Genomic DNA, 15,274 nt, shown 5'->3' with positions numbered 1-15,274 from the left:
GATCAGGCGCCCCAGCACCTCCTGTGTGACTCTCCCTGAGGAGATTCCCTAAAAATCAGGCTTCATTCAAACAGGCCAATCTCACACAGCCTGCTCTACCTACACCAGTGAAGCTGAGAGACATGACTCTGAACACTTTCTGCCATGAGGATAAGCTTCCAGGTTCAAATACACATTATCTACTGAAATGAGCAAATGTATACCAATAGAAATGAATGAATTCATGAAAAAATGTTCATGAGTACAGGGGTGATTTTTGGTTAACCAGCTCACGTAAAAATTATTTTTTTGGCTGAGCACTCTGGCTCACACCTGTAATTCCAGCACTTTGGGAGGCTGAGGTGGGCGGATGACCTGATGTCAAGAGTTCATGACCAGCCTGGCCAGCATGGCGAAACCCCGTCTCTATCAAAAACACAAAAAAATTAGCCAAGCGTGGTGGTAGGCACCTGTAGTCCCAGCTACTCGGGAGGCTGAGGCAGAAGAATGGCGCGAACCCAGGAGGCAGAGCTTGCAGTGAGCTAAGATCACACCACTGCACTCCAGCCTGGGCAAGAGAGCGAGACTTTGTCTCAGAGAAAAAAATAACTAAAGAAAAAGTCCAGAACTTAGGTCATGAGTATCAACTTAGAGAACAAAACCAAACCCAAAGTTCTGGAGATAGGAAATAGTGTGATACTATCTTTTGTGGGAAGGAACTATTGGCTTCGCCCAAAATTAGAGAACTGGGGAGAAAGAAACCTCATCTCAGAATCTGTGACTGGGTTTGAACTGGAGGCTGGAAATATGCTCAAGGTCAAACATTCCTCCTCCCTTCAAAGGAGACTGGAGTTTTATCAGTGAGCCCAGCATGAATATTCACTCCGCCATCCACCCCAGGAGATCCCTTTAAACCAGGAGCGCACAGTGAGGACAGAAACATGAACGTGCACTATCAAGTCCTGAAAGGTCAGAGGGTGACTCTCGATTTCCCCTTGGCACACAGCAGAACTGTTTCTCTAGGTTCCAGGAAATGCCTGTGAGAGAGCTGTGTCCCCCAGATTCCCTTCATCACAGATGACACCCAGTGCTTAAGCCTACACCCTTGTGCACAATCCCTAGGAGTGCTGACTAATCCAAAGCAAAGGCTCTGATGTTCCACAGGCAGAAAAGAGCAGGTGGACTGCAAAGAGAATCTCTCATGAACATGGCACCCCCAAAGCCCATAGAGAGAGTTCTTACCATGATGCCAAGAAACTGAAAACAATAAGCCAGACCTCACACGTATTTCCATTTTCCTTCTGATTTCATACTCCCTCCTTCAGCCCCTCCTCCCAATCAGCAGGGATAACCTGGAGGCTCCTGGGAACCTTTTCCCATTGGGTTTTTCCTGGCACGTAGCTCCCTACCTGGATCAATCTCCTCCTCACCAATACTCTCCAGCATCAAGTCTTTAGAAAGAAAAACACCAGGATAAGTCATTAGACAGAGTGACTCACCCACTCCTCCTACTTTAGCTGAAGCTGAATGATGGGCTATTCTCCCACCCCACGCTGCTTTAGACATGATCCCCTAATCTTTCTTCTGGGTTGACAAAACTCCCTACAGTTTCTCGGGCCAGAGATCTACACTGGCAAAATCACTTTCGCGAAAACCCCAATCCCGTTTCCCAGCAGGAACCCAGAATCAGGTTCCTATACACTGATGCTAGCAAGTTTTTCCCTCAGGAAGTGAGTTGTTTCATGGTACATACCGTTGTCGCTGCAAGCTCTTCTCTGCAACTATATAAAAGAAAACAATATGAGAATCAGATTGTGCTGTGCGCTTCACACAGATCTGTTATTCTCTGGACAACAATAAAACACCAGAAGGTGGTACAGCGATTGAGCCATAGACCAAAGTCCCCAAAGACTAGCACAGAGGATAGCTATAGAAAAATAATACCTTAATTCACAGAATTTACCTTTAATTTCATATGCAAATGCACAATGCTTAATCCAAGGAGGAAAACTGGTGCTGTGGAAAATGCCTCAGCATTCCAGTTGATAATGGATGCTGTCATTGAAAAGCACTCTAGTGTACCACATATAAGGTGGGAAGACACTCCTACTGAATTCCAGCTCCACAAAGAGAATAGGTTACAGTGTACATAATGCGCATTGCCAGATTTTCATATCAAATTGAGAAGTAAAGCAATCGGGAAAACAACACTGCTGTAAAAGACAAAATAGGGAGTCTTACGTGGGCATCGTTGTCATCATCATCATCTTCTTTTTCTTCTGCTTCACCTCTGCATTGTGGTGAGCCTCTTAAAACCAGGCCATCCTCAGGACAAACTGGAAGGACACAGAGGAAAGATCAGTGCACTGGTGGTTGGTGACTGTGAGTCACTCAGGGAACTTTGCTGGATGTGGTGTATGGAGGTCGATTAACAAGCATGGACTGAGTTGATGCTGGGCTATTCCCCTGAATGGAACAGGGCAGAGAAGGGGAGCAGGAAAGACATGAGACATGGAGATCTTCGCCTTACACTAGAGGCATCAGGCAACAACAGAGAAGAGTCAACCCAAAATGAAACTAAAATGCACACCGAGGGTCAATGGAAGAGTGTCTTCCTCCCTCTCAAATGTTTTGAAACTCTTCGAAACGAACAGCATTTTCTTAACATATTCAAGAGCCTGTCAGTACACTAGGATCCAATTACGCTGGTACTACATTTAGCATCTGCTTAAAAAAGTTGTTACTTGATTAAAATCCTATTAATGAAATGGACTCAATTTTACCCAGATTACTCTATTCTATTAAGCGCACACTCTTTTTCATAGAAATCATTTAAAAAATTAAATATTAATGTGCTACAATTAAAACTAGTCATGATTTCCTCTTTGTTTTTTTCTGGAACCAGGGTGTGTGCACAAAACCTATTGGGCTCCTGTAATCAGGGGCTTCAGCAGCTCCTGTGTCACTCTCCCTGAGGAGAGTCCCTGAAGATCAGGTGTCATTCAAACAGGCCAAGCTCATAGAGCCTGCTCTACCTACACCAATGAAGCTGAGAGACATGACTCTGAACACTTTCTGCCATGAGGGTAAGTGTCCAGGTGCAAATATACACTGTTTACTGAAATGGGGAAATGTATACCAACAGAAATGGACAAATTCAGGAAAAAATGTCCATGCGTACAGGGGTGATTTTTTTGGTTAACTAGCTTACAAAAAAAAAATTTTATGTGATGCCACTTCATTGAGATATACAAAATAGTGGTATAAAAAAATCACAAATTTGTCCGGGTGCGGTGGCTCATGCCTGTTATTCCAGCACTTTGGGAGGCCGAGGTAGGCAGATCACGGGGTCAAGAGATTGAGATCATTCTAGGCAACATGGCAAATCCATGTCTCTACTAAAAATAAAAAAACTAGCTGGGGGTGATGGCACACGCCTGTAGTCCCAGCTACTAGGGAGGCTAAGGCAGGAGAATCAGTTGAACCTACAAGGCAGAGGTTGCAGTGAGTGGAGATCATGTTACTGCATCCTGTCTAATGACAGAGCAAGACTCCGCCCAAAAAATATTAAAAAATCACAAATTTTTATTAGTCATGTTAAATCTACCTTATGAGCTGTCAACACAAAAATTCTAGAAAGTAAAGAAGGTACAAAGAAGTTGAGAGGAATCCTGTATTCATGGATAGGAAGACTAAACCTGACACAATACTACACACATGATCTACAGACTCACAACAACTGCTATGAAACTGGTAACAGCCATCTGTGCAGAAATGCAAAAGATAATCCTAAGACTTTAAATAATTTATATATGCTTCAGATAACCATGGTAACTTTGAAAAATAATAGTGTTAAAGGATGGACATTCATGAATTGAAATCTACAAAAAAAAAAAAAAAGATAAATTCAGATAGCACGCTCCTAGCTTGGGGGCACCCATGAGTATCACAGATATAGAGAGCCCAGAATTAAATGCATACATAGAGTCAGCTGATCTTCAAGAAAGGTACCAAGAATACACAATGGGGAAAGGAAAACCTCTTCCACAAATGATGGTAAAACTGCCTGTTCTCATTCAAATGAAGAACTGGAATGCTGACAGTGTGCTCAAGGTTGTGCTTCTCTCTCCATTTCCAAGATACTGGAGCTTTTGTAGTGAGCCCAGAGTGAGTTTTCATTCTGTCCTCCCTGTCCAGGGAGATGTCTTGATACCAGAGGTAAAACAGCAAGGACAGACAAATGAATGTGCTGCCATGAAACGTAACAGTTCATAAGGTGAGGATTCATTTCTCCTATGCATCTGGGCACACCGCAGAAGAATTCTGTCTCCAGGATTAAGTAACTGCCTGTGACAGAACTGTGTTCCAAACCAAAGGCTCTGACATATGCAGTGGCAGAGGCAGAAAAGAGCAGGTGTTCTCAGAAAAATCACCTTTAAATAATAAAGAAGATGTGATCGAAATCACAGGATACTCAAAAACGTAGTACTTCTCACCCTGATGACACTGAACTATGAAAATAACAAACTCAGCTTATATTTACTTTTTCTCTTTCTACACCCTCTCTCAGCCTCCTAAGCAGCAGGTATAACATGAAGGTTGCTGGAAATGCTGTTTTATTAGATCCCACCTGAAGTCTTGTTGACTACCTGGAAAAAGGCATCCTCTTCCCTGCTGAGATTCTCCAGAATCCACTCTTTAGAACTACCAATATCAGAATAAGTCAGTGAGAGGTGCACTTACTTCTCCTACTCCAGGTGAAGACACACTGGCTCACACAAAATCTCCTGGTTGGTCCTCTGGGTTCACACACATTTCTACAGCCCCTCTGCTCATAGTTATCCACTTGCAAAATCATTTGCTCTCACCACACCCCCAGTATTTTTTAACAGGAACCCAGATTAAGATTTCTACGTATTAAAGCCAGCAAGCTTGTTTCTCAGAAAGTGACTTAGTTGAAGGTACGTACCCTGGACACGTGATGGTAAAATCTGCAACGAGACAAAAGAAGATGCTATGAGGATCAGATCAATTCTGCTGCACCCCTTACCCAGACCTGTGAGTCTCTTGATGACTTCAGAAAACTAGCTGTGAAACAGTGGTTGAATCAAAGGTCAAAGGCCAAACATTCTAGCACAGAGGACACCTGTGGGAAAGACAAGGGCTTTTCCCACAGTATTTATCTTTGAGGTTGATGTAGATTGCTAAATGCACAGGGCCTAATCCAATGAGAAAAACTGGTGTGGAGGAAACTGCCTCTGCATTAGTTGATGATGGACGCTGTCCTTCAAAAACATCATAGTGTGTCATGTATTAGATGAAAAGAAACTCCCACTGACATCCACCCTCACAAAGAGAATTGTGTATGTTGTACATAATGTGCCTTGTCATATTTCTATATCAAAATTAATTGAGAAGAAAAGAAATCAGGTGAAAAAAATAATGTATACACTGGCCCATTTTTAAAACAAAGTGCCTTGAACCAGTTTAGGTCAGCAAAGGACAGAAGAAATACTAGCTTCCTTCTTGGATGGGCAATGCCTGCTTGCTGGGCCCCCTCGTCCTCCCCACTTAGTTGCCCTCACTTGAATCAAAGAAAATTAAGTCTAAGATGAAAATTTACTAGCCTGCAAAGTACCTCGCATTGTCTGTTCTTATCACTCTACCCAGCTACTTGAAGAGCCCCTGAGCTGACTAGGATGGCAATGCATTGTGGGCTGTGAAAACATGCAGTAAGAGAATCCTGGAAAAACACCTAAATCCCTCAACAACAATCAGTAGGCCACACCCAGGAAAACTGTAACCCCACAGTACTCAGCCTGTGAGGAACCAGGGGAGGGACCTGCACACTACGGGATAAATTGCTTGTTGAAACTCTGCTGGGTGTGTCTGCCCATCAGACACCGGGTCTTGCAACACTGTCATTAAAAGTCTCACTTTTGGCCAGGCGCGGTGGCTCATGCTTGTAATCCCAGCACTTCAGGAGGCCGAGGTGGGTGGATTACCTGAGGTCAGCAGTTCGAGACCAGCCTGGCCAACATGGTGAAACCCTGTCTCTACTAAGAATACAAAAATTAGCTGGGCATGGGGACATGGGGACACGTGTTGTGATCCCAGCTACTCAGGAGGCTGAGGCAGGAGAAGTGATTGAAGCCAGGAGATGGAGGTTGCACTGAGTTGAGATTGCACTACTGTACTCCAGCCTGGCCAGCTGAGCGAGACTCTGTCTCAAAAAAAACAAGGAAAGAAAACCTCCCTTTGCTGGTTTTCAGCTCCATGAGTCTGTTCTTTGAGTTTGGACTGGTGAGTTTGTTTCTCACATCAGAAAACCAACGTTTCCCTAGAAGACAAAGAAAGGTGGTCTCACCTGGACATCATCATCATCCTCCCCATCATCACAATCATTATCTTCACTTGGTGGTGGGCTCACTAAACTCAGGTTGTCCTCAGGAGAAGCTGGAAGGACACAGAGGAAAGATCAGTGCCCTGGTTGGTTGTGACTGTGAGTCACTCCAAGCTTTGCTGGATGTGGTGTATGGAGCTGGTTAACAAGCATGGACTGAGTTGATGCTGGGCTACTCCCCTGGGTGGAAGGGAGATGGCAGAGGAGGGGAGCAGCAAAGACATGAGACATGGAGGTGTTGGCCTTGTACTAGAGGCACCATGCAGTAACACAAACCAGTCAACCCAAAATGGAACAAAAACACACACTAAGGGTTAATGGAAGAGTGCCTTCCTCCTTCTGAAATGTCTTGAAACTCTTCTAACAAACAACATTTTCTTAACATATTCAAGACCATATCAGTACACTAGGATCCAATTATGCTGCTACTACATTTAGTATCTCTTTTAAAGGATTTATGACTTAATTAAAAGCTTACTTTATTGGTAAAATGGATTCAATTGTACCCAAATTATTCTATTAGTCACACATTCTTTTCATAAAGATAATTTAAAAGTTAAATTTTAAAATGCTACAATTAAAAATAGTCATGATTGACCAGGTGCGGTGGCTCACGCCTGTAATCCCAGCACTTTTGGGGGCCAAGGCAGGCGGATCGCGAAGTCAGGAGATAGAGACTATCCTGGCTAACATGGTGAAACCCCATCTCTACTGAAAATACAAAAAATTAGCCGGGCATGGTGGCAGGCACTTGTAGTCCCAGCTACTTGCGAGGCTAAGGCAGGAGAATGGCTTGAACCTGGGAGGCAGAGCTTGCAGTGAGCCGAGATCGCACCACTGCACTCCAGACTGGGCGACAGAGTGAGGCTCTGTCTCAAATAAATAAATAAATAAAACAAAACAATAGTCATGATTTCCTCTTTGTAAGTCTTCTTCTGGAACCACGGTGTGTGTGAAAAGCCTACTGGCTCCTGTAATCAGGGGCTTCAGCAGCTCTGTGTCACTCTCCCTGAGGAGATGCCAGAAGTATCAGGCTTCATTCAAATGGGCCAAGCTCACAGACCCTGTTCTACCTACAACAATGAAGCTGAGAGACATGACTCTGAACACTTTTCTGCCATGAGGATGAGTTTCCAGGTTCAAATATACATTGATTACTGAAATGAGGAAATGTATGCTAACAGAAATGAACACATTCTTGAAAAAATGTCCGTGAGTACAGGGGTGATTTTTTGGTTAACCAGCTTACATAAATTTTTTTTATTTGATGCCTATTCATTCAGACATAAAAAATATTCGTATAACAAATCACAAATTTGGCCAGGCACGGTGGCTCATGCCTGTTATTCCAGCACACGGGAGGCCGAGGTAGGAAGATGACGAGGTCAAGAGATTGAGACCACCCGGGCCACCATGGTAAAACCACGTCTCTACTAAAAATAAAAATTAAAAAATTAGCTGGGCATGGTGGCACAGGCCTGTACTCTCAGCTACTTGGAAGGCTAAGGCAGGAGAATCACTTGAACCTGGGATGGGGAGGTTGCTGTGAGCGGAGCCCATCACTGCACCCCAGTATGGTGACAGAGTGAAACTCCATCTCAAAAAGAAAAAACCACAAATTTATATTAGTCATGTTACATCTAACTTAGCTGTCAACATAAAGATTCCAGAAAGTAAAGAGGGTACAAATAAGTTGAAAGGCATCCCATATTCATGGATAAGAAGACTAAATATGACTAACAGACAATACTACACAAATGATCTACAGATTAAAAATAACTGCTGTCAAATTGGTAATAGCCATGTGTGCAGCAATGGAAGACATTCCTAAGAGTTTAATGAATTTTTATGTGCCTCAAATAACCATGGTAACATTGAAAAAGAATAGTGTTGCAGGACGCACATTCATGAGATTCAAATATACAATAAAAAAAAAGAGAGAGAGAAAAAGTGAGACAGCATGCTTCTAGCGTGGGGGCACCCATAAGTATCACAGGTATAGAACAGAGCCCAGAATTAAATGCACACATACAGAGTCAGCTGACCTTCAAGAAAGGTGCCAAGAATACACAATGGGGAAAGGAAAGCCTCTTCCACAAATGATGGTGAAACTGCATATTCTCATGAAAATGAAATGGAATGCTGACAGTGTGCTCAAGGTTGTGCTTCTCTCTCCATTTCCAAGATACTGGAGCTTTTGCAATGAGCCCAGAGTGATTTTCATTGTGTCCTCCGCACCCAGGGAGATGTCTTGATACCAGAGGTGAACAGCAAGGACGGACTAATGAATGTGCTGCCATGAAACCTAACAGTTCATAAGGTGAGGATCCATTTCTCCTATGCATCTGGGCACACTGCAGAAGAATTCTGTCTCCAGGATTAAGTAACTGCCTGTGACAGAACTGCATCCCAAACCGAAGGTTCTGACATTTTGCAGTGGCAGAGGCAGAAAAGAGCAGGTATTCTCAGAAAAATCATCTTTAAATAATAAAGCAAGAAGAGGTGATTGAAAACACAGGATACTCAAAAGCCCATAAACATAGTACTTCTCACCACGATGACATTAAACTCTGAAAATAACAAACTCAGCTTATATTTAGTTTTTCTTTTTCTCTTTCTCAACTCTCCCTAAGCCTCCTAAGCAGCAGGTATAACCTGAAGGTTGTTGGAAATGCTGTTTTATTAGATCCCACCAGAAGTCTTGTTGCCTATGTGGAAAGGCATCCTCTTTCCTGCTGAGATTTTCCAGAATCCATTCTTTTTTTTTTTTTTTTGAGATGAAGTCTCACTCTGTCGCCCAGGCTGGAGTGCAGTGGCGCGATCTCGGCTCACTGCAAGCTATGCTTCCCGTGTTCATGCCATTCTTCTGCCTCAGCCTCCCGAGTGGCTGGGACTACAGGCACCTGCCACCACGCCCGGCTAAATTTTGTATATTTAGTAGAGATGGGGTTTCACCATATTAGCCAGGATGGTCTCGACCTCCTGACCTTACGATCCGCCCACCGCAGCCTCCCAAAGTGCTGGAATTACAGGTGTGAGCCACCACGCCAGGCCCAGAATCCACTCTTTAGAACCACCAACATCAGGATAAGTCAGTGAGAGGTGCACTCACTTCTCCTACTCCAGGTGAAGAAACACTGGCTCACACAAAATCTCCTGGTTGGTCCTCTGGGTTCACACACATTTCTACAGCCCCTCTGGTCATAGTTATACACTTGCAAAATCATTTGCTCTCAGCAGACCCCCAATATTAAGGTCTGGTGAGAGCAAATATAGAAACCCGGATTAAGGTTTCAATGTATTAAAGCCAGGAAGTTTGTTTCTCAGAAAGTGAGTTAGTTGAAGGTACGTACCCTGGACACGTGATGGTAAAATCTGAAACAAGACAAAAGAAGATGCTATGAGGATCAGATCAATTCTGCTGCATGCCTTACACAGATCTGTTCGTTGTGAAACAGTGGTTGAGTCAAGGGTCAAAGGCCAAACATTCTAGCATAGAGGACCACTGTGAAAAAGACAAGAGCTTTTCCCACAGAATTTATCTTTGAGGTTGATTCAGATTCGTAAACACACAATGCCTAATCCAAGGAGAAAAACTAGTGTGAGGAAAATGCCTCTGCATTACAGTTGATGATGGATGCTGTCCTTCAAAAACATCCTAGCATGTCATGTATTACATGGGAAGACACTCCCACTAAACTCCATCCCAACAAGGACTATTGTGTATGTTGTACCTTATGTTCCTCATCATATTCTTATATCAAAGTTAATTGAGAAAGAAAGAAATCAGGTGAAGGAAATAATGTATACAGTGGTCCATATTTAAAACAAAGTGCCTTGAACCTGTTTAGGTCAGCAAAGCACAGAAGAAATAGGATATGCCAGGCTCCTGCTTGGATAGGCAATGCCTGCTTGTTGGGCCCCCTCTCTACCCCACTTAGTTCCCATCACTTGAACAAAGTTTAGTCTAAGTTGAAATTTTACTAGCCTGCAAAATACCTCACTTTGTCTGTTCTTATCAGCCTGCCCAGCTACTTAGGTCATAAGTCAAACACTTGAAGAGCCCCTGAGCTGACTAGGATTGCAATACATTGTGGGCTGCAACAACATGCAGTAAGACAACCCTAAATAAAAAATACCTAAAGCTCCTAACCAACAATCAATATGCAACATCTGGGAAGATTATGGCCTCATAGTACTCAGTCTATGAGGAACAAGGGGAGGGACCTGAACACTAGGGGATCAATTGGTTGTTGAAACTGTTCTGGGTGTGTCTGCCCATCAGACACCCGATCTTGCAAGCCCATCATTAAAAGTCTCACTTTCTCTGTTCTGCGGGCCTCTGCATCCATTCTTTGGGTGTGGATGGGTGAGTCTGTTTCACACATGAGGAAAGCAACATTTCCTTAGAAGACAAGGAAAGGGGGTCTTACCTGGGCATCATCATTGTCTTCCTCACTTGGTGGTAGAGATTTTACACGCAGGCTGTCCTCAGGGGAGCCTAAAAGGACACAGAGTTAATGTCAGTGCCCTGGGGGTTGCAGACTGTGAGTCCCTCAGGGAGATTTGCTAGATGCGGCATATGGAGCGTGGGACTGAAGATTCTGAGACCACCTCAGAGAAACAACTATGTTCAAGTAGTGGGCATGAGGGAGTCTCACCAGATACCTTGCATCTTAGTCAGTGCCTGGACCTAATAAGACTTGCATTCCCAAGTCCCAGAAGATATTAACCAATCAAAACTCAAGGCTTTGATGTTTGCTGTGACATAGACAAGACAAACTGGTCTTCTGGAAAGTAACCATTAAACACCAGAGCAAGAAAAAAAAAATGGTTACAAACAGCACACAAAGCCCATGGACACAAATTGTCTCACCTCTATCTTATTAAAATACAAAAGGAACAAGTCAGACTTCTACACATATTTCCTTTGGTTCTGACTTCCTCACCCTGTTCCTAGGTTCCAAAGCAACAGGTGTCACCCAACTGCTCCCAGAGATCCTCCTAGAGTATCATTCTCCACCTGCAGGTCTGCCTCACTGCAGCTGCCCTCATGGACGGTGTCCACTGGCCAATCATTAGAAACAAAAACTCCACAAGAAGTTATTCCAGAGAGCAACTCGCCCACCCTCCTACTCCAGGTGAGGCCACACTGGGTTACATGAGATCACTCTGCCCTTTCCTCGGTGTTGTCAGACTCTCCCTGGGCTCTGGGGAGTCAGAGGTCTCTAGAAAGGCATCACTCACACTTGCCAGCCTTCAAGTGAGAAAGAGGAACTGAAGGAACCACCTTTCAACTTTTTCCTTCCATTGGCCCATTATAGGTCTCACCTCCAATCTCACAGCCCTGAGATTCAAACTTTGATGTGCACGCTTTGAGTTAGAGGAGTCCAACAATCGTTCCCTCAGCCAGCCTCACAGCAGATGTGAAAGAGCATTCTGTGGGGATGGAAATCTCTCCGCTGCATGAACAAAAAGCTTCTGGGCCATTGCACGGTGGCTGTTGTGATGAGGTTCTGAATTTTTTTTTTTTCCTTCAAGATGGAGTTTCACCCTTGCTGCCCAGGCTGGAGTACAATGGCATGATCTTGGTTCACTGCAACCTCTGCCTCCCGGATTCAGGCAATTTTCCTGCCTCAGTCTCCTGAGTAGCTGGGATTACAAGCGTGCGCCACCACACCTGGCTAATTTTTGCATTTTTAATAGAAACGGGGTTTCACCATGTTGGCCAGGCTGGTCTCGAACTCCTAACCTCAGGTGATCCACACTCCCTGGCCTCCCAAAGTGCTGAAATTACAGGTGTGAGGCACCACGCCCGGCCCTGAACTTTTAATTGTAAATATTTAAATGTATTTATGAGGAGGCACATATATGACTGAGAACATTAGACGGCACAGGAGATCCAGACATGAGGAAGACATGACTCCCCTCCCCTAGTGTTTTCTAGCAAAACAGTTTGCAGCTCTGCTCCTACCATACATTTATGGTTACTTTCTGGGCATCTACACAAGGGCCAGTCACTGTGTGGGCCTGGGGATATGATAACAATGAGGACAACATCCAGGTCCAGAAGGATTCCAGCAGGGGGCGCGCATGGACACAGGGGAAGACCGTGGCCCTGCACACCCTGTCTACACAGGATCAGAGCAGCAGGAGCCGAGGGGCAGGGGCACCTCACTGTCCTCAGGAGCTCAACCTCATCTCCAGGGACCCTGACTCAGAAGCTGGGGCAGGATCCAGGATTGGTGTAGGGCTCAACAGGCTGGACAGGCTGAGAAGGGAACATTTCCACACCTGCGCTAGATCCCAGCCCAGGGCTGACCTAGAACTCACCCCAGGGATGTGTTCACTATAGTGCCCATGGGGCCTAACATGTTCTCCCCAGGACTGAGCTCTGGGGTAAGGACTAATGAGGAAGACACAGTCACTGCCCTGGCAGGAAACACCCATAGCCAGGGTTCCTCTATCCACCCTGTGGGAAGACACAACACAGATAGAGTTTGACACTGAAGATTCCAAACCTTCTACAAAATAAGTGGAAACTGAAATACCATTTGACCCAGCCATCCCATTACTGGGTATATACCCAAAGGATTATAAATAATGCTGCTAGAAAGACACATGCACACGTATGTTTACTGCAGCACTATTCACAATAGCAAAGACTTGGAATCAACCCAAATGTCCATCAGTGACAGACTAGATTAAGAAAACGTAGCACATATACACCATGGAATACTATGCAGCCATAAAAAAGGATGAATGCGTGTCCTTTGTAGGAACATGGATGCAGCTGGAAACCATCATTCTCAGCAAACTATCACAAGAACAGAAAACCAAACACCACATGTTCTCACTCACAGGTGGGAACTGAACAATGAGATCACTTGGACACAGGAAGGGGAACATCACACACTGGGGCCTATTGTGGAGAGGGGACAAGGGGGAGGGATAGCATTAGGAGATATACCTAATGTAAATGATGAGTTAATGGGTACAGCATACCAACATGGCACATGTATACATATATAACAAACCTGCACGTTGTGCACATGTACCCTAGAACTTAAAGTATAATAATAAAAATAAATAAATAAAAATTATGTTTCCAAACAAGACACAGCAAGGTTTTTAACAGCTATATTCATAATTGCCCAAACTGAAGGCAAATATCTAAACATTTGAGGTGTCCTTTACTATTAAAAGTGAACCGAGCCTGGGCAACATGGTGAAACCCCATCTCGACAAAAAAAAAAAAATATATATATATATATAAATTAGCTTGGCATGATGCCTTAGTGCCAGTTACTTCGGAGCCTGAGGTCGGGGGAACACCTGAACCTGAAGAGGTCAAGGTTGCAGTGAGCTGTGATTGCACCAATGCACTCTTGGATGACAAAGTGAGGTCTTGTCTCAAAAAAAATAAAACAATAATTTTGAATTTTGAATTTAAGAAATCTCTGGCTGGGCGTGGTGGCTCACGCATGTAATCCCAGCACTTCGGATGGCTGAGGCAGGTGGATCACAAGGTCTGGAGATAGAGACCATCCTGGCTAACATGGTGAAACACGTCGGTACTAAAAATACAAAAAATTAGCCAGGTGAGGTGACACGCACCTGTAGTCCTAGCTACTCAGGAGGCTGAGGCAGGAGAATCGCTTGAACCCGGGAGGCAGAGGTGGCAGTGAGCCAAGATCGCACCACTGCACTCCAGCCTGGGCAACAGAGTGAGACTCCATCTAAAACAAACAAACAAAAAAATCCAAATATTTGGGACTGAATTATCCCAATTATTAGCTACCTAAAGGGATGGGAGAAAAGAAACAATCTGGCCCTTACCTGGTTCCTTCATTTAGGTACCAAACCAGCTGGATAAGCAAGGCTAGAGAATGGGATGGGGACTCCAAAACTGGGCTATTTGAATTTTCATTGAGAAAAGGAAGAGACTAGATCAAAAAAGCCTCAATGTCTAAGACAAGAGGCAGAGCCAACCTCTGCCCCCCATGCCCAGACCTGGAAAGCTGGCTATGGGCAGGATGGAGCTGGAAGCTGAGGATGTCTCTGGGGATGAGGGTATGGGAAGGGGGTGAGGTGGCCAGAGGTGTGCCAGAGAGTAAATGGAACCCAAGGCTTTTTTACCTGTGGGCATCTTTTGCCTGCTGATGTGCTGCAGGTCGTGGCCCTCCGTGGCTCCCACATCCAGCTTGCCAGGCTCTACAGTAGCGGATTCTGATTTTGGAGCAGCCACAGCCTCATAAAAATCAGATTCATCACTGGATGCTGACTTCCCCCTGTGCCAGCCACAGCTGGAACTGACTTTGGGGCACACACAAGAGGTCAGTATATTCCCCATGGGATCTTGACACGCCTGTCCACTCCTGCCTGAGCCTTCGATGAAACTGAAATGGTGTTGCCCTAGCAGGCACGCTACTGAGGCTGGCAAAGCACTTGCAGAAGCAGCCTGACCCCAGGCAGATCTGGGGCCTCAGCCCTTACTCTGCCGCCACCTGCTACCTTCTCCGAAAGATAAATGAACACAAGCACCGACAGGCACAAAACTGCTGGGACACAGCACAGTCGGAGCTCCTCCTCCTCCTCCTCCTCGCTACCGACTGAGGGCTGCTGGCCCTGGCTGATGCCTATAACCCACAAAGCTTCCTATGTCACCTGGCTACCAGGAAACAGCCAGGCCAGGCTAGTGACTCACAATGTCCAGCCCCACAGCCTCACCCAAGGCCTCACAATGCCCATCCCTGCTGCTGCCCACCTTGTGGCCACCCAGGCCCCCTGTGCTGACTGCACTAATCAGGCTTTTATTCACCCTGGGCTGCCTGAGCTTTCCAGTCCTGAGAAAAGTGCAGGGGGGTTGTTATTGGAAGTCACCCTTGGCAA

The 15,274-nt window shown here is 45.0% G+C and overlaps 1 protein-coding gene across 1 annotated transcript in view; it reads right to left on the bottom strand.

Moving 5' to 3' along the window:
• The window catches only part of LOC117083824, a 48,844-nt gene that overhangs the window by 6,579 nt on the left and 26,991 nt on the right, over positions 1-15,274 (bottom strand). Inside the window, exons 6-13 of the mRNA XM_033211913.1 lie at positions 14,522-14,673; positions 10,816-10,883; positions 9,736-9,757; positions 6,347-6,435; positions 4,949-4,970; positions 2,221-2,315; positions 1,733-1,754; positions 1,389-1,430 (exon numbers count right to left, since the gene is read on the bottom strand). Of these exons, the coding sequence (XP_033067804.1) occupies positions 1,389-1,430; positions 1,733-1,754; positions 2,221-2,315; positions 4,949-4,970; positions 6,347-6,435; positions 9,736-9,757; positions 10,816-10,883; positions 14,522-14,673 (512 nt within the window). The remainder of the gene's footprint in view (positions 1-1,388; positions 1,431-1,732; positions 1,755-2,220; positions 2,316-4,948; positions 4,971-6,346; positions 6,436-9,735; positions 9,758-10,815; positions 10,884-14,521; positions 14,674-15,274) is intronic.

This window comes from Trachypithecus francoisi, unplaced genomic scaffold (assembly GCF_009764315.1).
Source record: "Trachypithecus francoisi isolate TF-2019V2 unplaced genomic scaffold, Tfra_2.0 Contig00395, whole genome shotgun sequence".
NCBI lineage: Eukaryota > Metazoa > Chordata > Mammalia > Primates > Cercopithecidae > Trachypithecus > Trachypithecus francoisi.
This window is presented reverse-complemented; position numbering and strand designations above follow the sequence as displayed.